General features: G+C 39.9%; 1 protein-coding gene across 1 annotated transcript in view; it reads left to right on the top strand.

Annotated features, from left to right (window-relative positions):
- The first annotated feature begins 2,581 nt into the window (after positions 1–2,581).
- LOC147339467 (very-long-chain (3R)-3-hydroxyacyl-CoA dehydratase-like) overlaps positions 2,582–8,722 on the top strand; it is a 20,085-nt gene continuing 13,944 nt past the window's right edge. Inside the window, exons 1-6 of the mRNA XM_086294472.1 lie at positions 2,582–2,792; positions 6,183–6,228; positions 6,436–6,509; positions 6,755–6,919; positions 7,552–7,600; positions 7,733–7,843. Of these exons, the coding sequence (XP_086150598.1) occupies positions 2,712–2,792; positions 6,183–6,228; positions 6,436–6,509; positions 6,755–6,919; positions 7,552–7,600; positions 7,733–7,843 (526 nt within the window). The 5' untranslated portion in view covers positions 2,582–2,711. The remainder of the gene's footprint in view (positions 2,793–6,182; positions 6,229–6,435; positions 6,510–6,754; positions 6,920–7,551; positions 7,601–7,732; positions 7,844–8,722) is intronic.

Here is an 8,722-nt window from a genome sequence, read left to right as displayed (position 1 = left end):
GCATCCAGGTACACACCGGCTCACTCCTTGGTGGCTGCTTGTCGGGGCCTGGAGCTTGGGGTTCGCTCGGGCCACTTCAGGGGTGGGGTGCCCTCAGCCTCTTGGCCTGGGGCTTGGTCACTCAGGCACAGCTGGCTGCCGGCGGAGCTCACGGGCACGTCACTGCAACCCCCCCTGACTTCTGCTCCACGGCTGATGAGTGACCCCTCAGCTGGGGCTCTCCTCAGCTCTTTCTGGGACAGTGGCGCGGCTGCCCCTCTGTTGGTCTTCCTTGGTCTCTTGTGTTCTGAGGGCCTCTGGATGTCTGGAGTTTTGATCTCCTCCATACCTGCTTCATGCCCTGGAGGGCGGGGCTGTGGCTCCCCACACCCTCTAGCAGATCATTACATGAAGGAACCTTTTAAAAACAAGCACGCTCATGCTCACAGGTGTACACACGGGTGCTCACACACACAAACTACACCCTTTTTGGCTCCTTCCTCAAAGCACACTGTGCGCTGTCGATCTTACATGCTGCACAATAATGTTTAATATTTAGTATTTACTGTTATATTCCCATAGATCATCGTGATGTTGTTTATTGTGTTGCTCTTTTTTTCCCTTCTGCTTGTTTTCTCTTTTTTCTTTCTCAACAGGTGATCCAGGTGATTGATATTTGTATTTTTTGTCTGCTTATTTTGTTGGTTTTTGTTTTCTGCCCTTTATCCCCGTCCCTCTTCCCCGCTGTTTTTCTTTCCCTCTTTCTCCAAGTCTGTCCCGTATTTAGCAAGTGAAAATAAAATAAAATAAACAATAAAAGGTGAAACAAATGGACCATTACGGCAAGGTTGGGATGGTCCATTTGGTAAAGTAAATCCGTTGGGCATCTTTCTTCGCCTTTAGACAATAATTCTGATGGCAAAAGAACCAAACGGAACAGGCAAAAAAACATAAATAAATAAATAACAACGATGTCAACGATGCAACCCACCCCGCGCACTGTCTGTTCAGCCTCCTGCCCTCTGGAAAGAGATACAGAAGTCTCCGCTCCCGCACTACCAGGCTCACCAACAGCTTCATCCACCAGGCTGTGAGACTGCTGAACTCTCTTCCCTCCCGGGTCCCAGCCAGTAGAATCACCAGATTGGCAGAAGTATAGGAAGACAGATTGGACTCTACCCCCCCCCCCCCCCCCCCACCCCCACCCCCACCCACGCACACTCTCCAACAAGGAAACACTCTCTGAACCAAGAACTGGAAAACATTCCTGACTGGAAACAACTACCTCTGCATTGCAATTGCACACACCTGCTGCTATATATTTTTAGTATTTCTTTTAGCACTATTTATATTATTTATATATTTATTTATATTATTATATTACTATTTATTACCTTATTGTTAGGGCTGTTTTTGTTGTGCATCTGCACCTTATTGTTGTCAATGTCTACGCATGGGACAGTGTGAAACGTAATTTCAATTCCTTTGTATGGCAAGTACATTTGAAGAAATTGACAAATAAAAGTATTCTATTCTATTCTATTCTATTCTATAAATAATGAACATCATTGCTGTCCTTTAATCAGCGGTCCCCAACCCCCAGGCCTCGGACCGGTACCTGTCCGTGAGTCGTTTGGTACCGGGCCGCGAGAGTTGAGGCTCAGGTGTGAAATGTATGGTTTTCAGGGTTTTTATCAGTTTTCAGCGTTATTTTGTTATCGTTTTTATCGTTAACTCGGTTTTCCTGGGTCTTTTCACGTGTGTTATGAATAAATCTTCTTTTTTTTTTTGGTACCGGTACTAGTTTTATTTTGTTGCATTTATCCGTGAAAATATTGTCGGGCATAAACCGGTCCGTGGCGCAAAAAAGGTTTAACAAGTCCAACCTCTTCTACAGAAAAGATTCCCCAAATCATGATGCTTCTGAGCTCTTTGCATCAATCAACTTGTTCACAGTTGCAAAAAGAGTCATCCTGCAGCCTTAAGTTCATTTAAAAAAGTTATATCATGATTAACAATAATTGTCAGATTATGAAATATGCTGGAGCTGCACCCCTCTTATTCACGTTTGGATCATTTTAAACTAGAAGAAGTGAAATGTGGGAAAATTTAAGCAGTGCTCTAATAATGGTTGAATATGAAAATCTAATCACCTGTCTTTTGCGGTCTTGTTATAGTCTCTGGGTGGCCACTTGTGGAACAGTCTCAGTTATAGCACAACTTTCCTGCCAGGGAGTAAAAGAGTCTGGCTTCTTTATATGGGTGTTTGCATTTATGCTTATATAAAGTCACACTTTTTTTCTTCAGCTGGTTAAAATTCAGAGTAATATAAAATGCAAAAGGCTTGGATAAAGTACTTAAAAAAATCATTCAAAGTTAGGTTAAACACACCTAAAGCAATGTGAAACGACTACCGAAAGATCCAAATGTCTTTGTGTGTGGCACTGGCTGGGCACGTGTATGAAAGATTCATTGAGTTATTCATTCATTCCATCCACCCATTCATTCTCATCCGTTTATTTATTCGTTGTTTTTTAGGGTGACTTTTATTCTGAAGGCGGCCCTTTCAAAATTCTTATTTTGAAATCCGAGAGCGACCTCCCCCCGGAAGTACCCTGCATCATCTGTCCATCCTCCGGGCTGTCAGATGAAGGTTTCAGTTAATCAGTTTGAGAAAAAGATTCTTCGCCGGGTAGGTATGTAGATATCAGAAAGAACAAAACATCGTGAACATGCAAATCCTGACTCCTCATGTTTACTGGGCTCAGCGGCACGGAGAGATTTACCTCCGAGTGGAACTGAGCGATGTCAAGGTAGGACAGTCCCCAACATCCGCCTGACAGCTTTCAGCTCATTGACTCCATATATAATGTTTCAACCTCCACTCCGACGGGCTCGCCGTTTAAATTTGCTTTTATTTTCTTGCTGGTCTGGGTGTTGCTGTTACTTAACGGGAGCTTTCTTCGCTGTGGCTGTACTACAGCGGACTTTGTCGCGGTCACAGCTAGCCAGCCTGGCTGTTAGCTGATGCCGTAGCTACCGTCACAGTTGTAAAATGGATTTATTGACTGATAATACTTACTTCAGCTGGCATGACAAAGCAGACAACCAGAAGAATTCATACACGCTTCTCCTGTGTTCAGAAAAAAAAGCGCATAATTATTTTTTAAGCAAGATTAATACTTCTCGAGGTCAAGGTCCTTCAGCACTAATGGGGTCTAAAATGTAAGGAAGTTTTCTGTAAAGAAGGTAAATGCATTAGTGATAACTGAGTGAAATGACTCCAGAGTGACAGTTGAATTTGGTGTTTTAGAGTTACTTCCTTGTTTTGTAGCTTCTCTCTTTGCAGTTTTCCACCTCTAATGTTTGCTTAAACAAAGCCGAGTTTCAGAGAACTAATATTTCTTTGTTACCGATTATGGCTGTGAATGATAAGGAAATAATAATAATGATATCTATTTGAATTCCCCTCACCTACAAAGTAAGATTTCATTGGACAGTCTAAAACACAAAAATTATTCAGTTTCTCTACAAATATGACCAAAAGACACCTTAAAATCACTAAACCACACTAAGTTGTGAAAATGTTATTTTCTGTACATCCCACCGTGTTTCAATCTCTAACAAATTCTTTAGCAAAAGCATCAAAGGAAAGCTTCTTTTTCTTTTCTTTTTCTTTTGTAGAACTTTGTTGTCTATTAAAAGAATATGAAACCATCCACTGTACTCAGAGATATCAAAAATGGATCACGTCAGCTAAAGTTTGACTTCCTTGTTTTTGTAGATGTGCTTCACTTATTATGTCAGCCGCATGGCCGTGCCATTTGCTATAAGCTTGGCAATGCAAAAATTACTTACAAAGCAACTTTCAGCAGCACTGCAGTTCACAGTGCTCCTCCTAAGAATCAGACATTATAACAAAATGTGAATAAACTATATAAGTAAAGTTAAAAGATGCCAATCAGATAAAAGGTTTTAAACCAGGCTTTTAAAAGAACTTAAAGCTTTCTTGTAGTTTGTTTCTTGGAAGTCGTATAACAACTGATAAGATGCTTTTCTATCTATTTTTGACTGTAGCGGCCCATCTGAGAGGATGACATCACTGATACCTTTATTTGGTTCATCATTTGCTTACAGCTCCCTATATTTTAATTATTTGCTGAATAACTTTAGTGTGTGTCCAGTGTAAACACGTGTGTCTAAACAAGGATCCAGTCTAATGGGCTGAGTTTATAACAGTAGCTTCTTCGACTTCATCCTCCATCTGCTGCACAAATGTCTTATAAAAGATGCATGATGTTTAATGGTTGTTCTGGATCTTGTTTCGGCTCTTAGGATGAAGGGAAATGAATGAAGGGAAACTCAAACAGTCTCAGAGAACACCACCTGTCCTACACACACGAGTATAAGCAACTCAGAATAACTGCTGTAAAACTCAATAGTACAACATTACCACCTCTAAAGTGGCCGTAAACTTGAATCAACAACTTTGCACCACTTTCAACAAAAACATATTGCAACATAGTTTTGTGTATAGTATTGTACTGCTATGTTTAGCTCTTCATCATAACCTGATCTGACTGTATTGTGAAAGTCTGATGTTGCTCGTCCTTAAAACAAACCTGTAGTTTGAATATTTGATCTTCAGTAAGAGTCAGTGGAGGTAGAAAAGTCTGGTCTTTTCCAGGGCTGAAGGAAAATGCAGAAAAATGCAGAAATAATGTTAGCCAAGCAAATTGACTCGGCAGAAAAAGCACCCAACACTGGATATACTTAGCTTGACCAAGCTACCTCCCGTGCAGTTTGTGGTGACTAAATGGTTACCCAGAGATTGAATGTGTTGCACACTGACAATCACTTTTGGTCGCAAGGTAATTGACAGGAGGCAACCTTTCTGAAAAGACTTGCAGCCTGACTAGGACTAACTCAAGTCACTCTCAGGCTACGTTCACACTGCAGGTGAAAGCGCATCAAATCCGATTTTTTTTTTTACCCTATGAGACCCATATCCGATCATGGTGTGACAGTGTGAACGGCACAAATCCGATATTTTCAAATCCGATCTGGGTCACTTTTGTATGTGGTACTGAATCCGATACATATCCGATGTTTCAGAAAGCGACTGCTGTATGAACGGTCAAGTCGCATTAAATCTGTCTTTTACGTCACTGACACAAGACAGATGCCAATTATCAGCGCCGGAGAAGCGCCCGATAAGACATCCCGAAAGCTTCCTGGCCATCCAGTGAAACTGCTGGGAAGACAACGTTGGAGAAACGTTAACATTTTATTTGTACTGCATAATCTGCAGATTCTGACAGAAATCTGCAACTATCCTTTGAAGCACCGCTCCTCTCTAAAACAGCAATAAGGATAATTATTAGGTTATCTACATTATTATGTAAATAACAAAATAACTTAAAGCAAAAATTGGGAAACGTGAAGTCCGAAGTCTTTATATTAAGGGCCATCAGTCAAACAATATTGTTTGCTCTGGGTCTAAACAGAGCGCGTTGTGTGTGACATCTTCTTTTGCGCATGCGGGCCGCTTTGAGCGTTCACACTAGAGCGCGTTTGCTGTCGCATTTTATTTGTAGTGTGAACGAGCAGACAAAAAAATCGGATTTGATCAAAAAATCGGAATTAAGCATTAAGACCTGCAGTGTGAACGTAGCCTCAGATCGATCGTCAAAGGTTTGCAAACATTTATTTGGCTGATTTGTAAATGCAGATCAACTGCCAGCATGTTTTCGTCAGTCTGAATGAGTCAACAGATATGTGGTTTTCACTGATCTATCACATTTAATTTCTGAAACAGACTGCGTGTATTTACCATCTGGACCCCATTAAATCACACACTAACATCAGACTGACTCCATCTAATGGAAACATTTATGGAATGTTTTAGTGACAAGAACTGAAAACAGATATTGACAAAGTTTTAACTTTGAGGACATCATTTGAAGTTGGAAAAAAATGATGACGTTAATGTTTTGCAATACTTTTGCATCACAGAATGTTAAAAATTACAATAATATCGTAGTGTGAGCGAAGTATTTGAAGTATTGTTATAAATTTGTGTTGTGGGCTATATGAGGATTCTTTTTTCTTTCAACAGAGAATATCACCGTACCTAATGTATCATTTCTACCTCAATGGTTTGTCCACTTTCGGGTTGTGATGGCGGCTTTTGTGTTTTTCAGAATGTCAATATCAACCTGCAAGAACACAACACACTTCAGTTCAGAGGTTGGTACTTCATTTTTGTGCATTTAAGAACAAGAAAATGAAGATTAAATAAGAATGAACTACAGAATGATGCATAACCACAATATACTTAGACAGTTTTGTCTTTTTGTCTTAATGCTTTAGCATTTTTTTAGTGAAAGGTTCTCTACAAATAAAATTTGTACTCACTTTGCTTACTTTACTGTTTAAAAAAACCTTGTACCACAGCACAGGGTCATGGAGCTAAGGGAGATAATGAATACGAGTTCAAGTTGGAGTTCCTGGAACCTGTTAGACCCGAGGTACTGCTGTCTCATTTTTGAAAGTTTTCAAGAATTGATTGGGGTGTTTTTTCCTGCTAAGGTTATGACATTGTGCTAATAATGTTCCTGTCATTCTCCAGTTTTAGTGTGAGTGAATTTGACATGGACACTAACTGAAAAACTGACTTAATTTCCAACAAATAGCTGTAGGTTTTATTTCAACACACACACAGGTTAAACAAAATGTCATGTTATTTAGGCTCGATTTAATACTCTGTTTCCAGATCAAGCACAAATCCACTGAGCGTCAGGTTGACATCAAAATCAAGAAGAAGGAGGAGCGCTGGTGGGACCGGCTGACGCTGCAGGAGAAAAAGCCTCTGTTTCTGGCCCCAGACTTCGACCGATGGCTGGATGAGTCGGACGCTGAGATGGAGCTTCAGGCTAAGGCAAAACGACAATGATTCCACTCACCCTGAGGACTGAGAGTAAAATGTGTACCACAGAAAAGACTTTTGGTTGCTAACATGAACACTGTGTCTGATGGGAAGTCAAAGGACTAGAAAATGTAGTCTTTGTAGTTGCAAACAGGTTTTGGGGATTAAAATATTTTTGTTTGGGGGACATTTTACATTTTATGGCAGGTCCTTTTCAAAGTTAGGCATGCAAGAGCCAACTCACATAATATTACATAACTTATTGTGATCTGGCAAGGTTCAGCTTTGCACATGTGTAATTTGAACGTAAACTTCATGTCAATGCTCCTTCCTACTTGGCTATTAAGACTGCTGAAAGACTAAATCAGTTGTTCTGGACATGCTGCTAAAATTTAATATGATTATCCAGTGAAATGTGTTTATCTGTAAAAGTGTTTTATAATTAAGGGAGTCGTGTTTTGAACTCTCTGGGACATTCACACCATCAACATGTACTACAGCTATCAATTACAGAGCCACAATAACTTTTTGCATTCCCAATAAAAAATAAATACATTTCTTTTCAACGTACTAAATTCATCACCTAGCTGCTTTGGAACTGATGAGAAATGTGACTAATTGTAATTCATTTGTTGTTCTTTTAGGAGGAGAAGCTAAACAAGATAAGTGTGGAGTCAAGAGTTCGTAATGACCGTGAGTTTCACAGAGTTCTTCACCTCCAAACAACCTGAAACTCAGATATCCTATATCACCTGTGTTTGCTGTCCTTTAGATTAAATTCTGCAGATTAGTTGATTTTAGTCATTTTCTCTCTTGTTTCCACAGCATACCTGGGTCTGAAGAAAAGCTACTTGTTCATGTACAACCTCGTGCAGTTCCTGGGATACTCCTGGGTCTTTGTCAACATGACTGTCCGCCTCTTCATTCTTGGTCAAGGTTTGTAAAGAGAAAACAAATGTCTTGAAGCATGGAAAGGCAGGCATTTTTTTGGAAATGCCTTTTTGGGGTCGTTATTCAAAAAAGTAATGTATTACACACTTTTCTTAAAAGTAATGCAGTACTTTACTTAATTACTCCCAAGGGGGAAAACTAATTTGTTTTACTACTCATTTTATTATTTTCCTGTTTCTCTATAAAATGACTTTAAACACATTGTCTCATCATTACAATTTAACAATATAAGCCTATAGGCTACAGTCCCATGCACCAACACAAATCCCTATCCTAATCAGGACACACAGGATCTTTCACTTAGTATTTAGGTATGAACACAAAGCAAAGATGAAAACCATCGCAAAGAGACTTTAAATCGATCGCCATGGTGATTCTACTGTAGAACAATGAACAGGTAGAAACAAAGCCTGGCTGCTCATCGGTTTGTTACCTGTTGAAGTTTAGGGTCTGGCTGCCGGGCTGGTGTGAGCATTCACTCAGTTTTTACCCTGGGTTCTTGGCTAGCTTAGCATTAGCATGCTGTCTGTGCAAGTGCTTGCAAAGAGCCAAAGTTGTGCTACCAGCATAATGCTGTTGTTTCTGTCCTGCATGCAATTTGCACTTTAGCATCGCGCTCTGGTCTTTTTGTGTATAGAATAGAATATAAATAAAATGCCTATATCCATGCTGTAGACTGTGCCACTATTTTCCTTCTCTGACACAGGTACCAAAATCAGTTGATTTCAGCAAGTGCAAACAATAAGTGTGACCCATAGACAAAGGCAAAACGGACTATTTTAAGGGAATTTTAAGGAATTTAATTACTCTTGATACCAATCCCTAGTAAAGACCATACAATGATGCAGAGAAAACCACAACAAT

This window comes from Aulonocara sp. 'chitande type north' Nkhata Bay, linkage group LG1 (genome assembly GCF_057382095.1).
Source record: "Aulonocara sp. 'chitande type north' Nkhata Bay isolate Kocher_YH1m ecotype deep benthic linkage group LG1, A_spYH_male_GT1.1, whole genome shotgun sequence".
In the NCBI taxonomy this organism is placed as follows: domain Eukaryota; kingdom Metazoa; phylum Chordata; class Actinopteri; order Cichliformes; family Cichlidae; genus Aulonocara; species Aulonocara sp. 'chitande type north' Nkhata Bay.
Note: the sequence above shows the minus strand (reverse complement) of the source record. Positions and strands in the feature narration are given on the sequence as shown.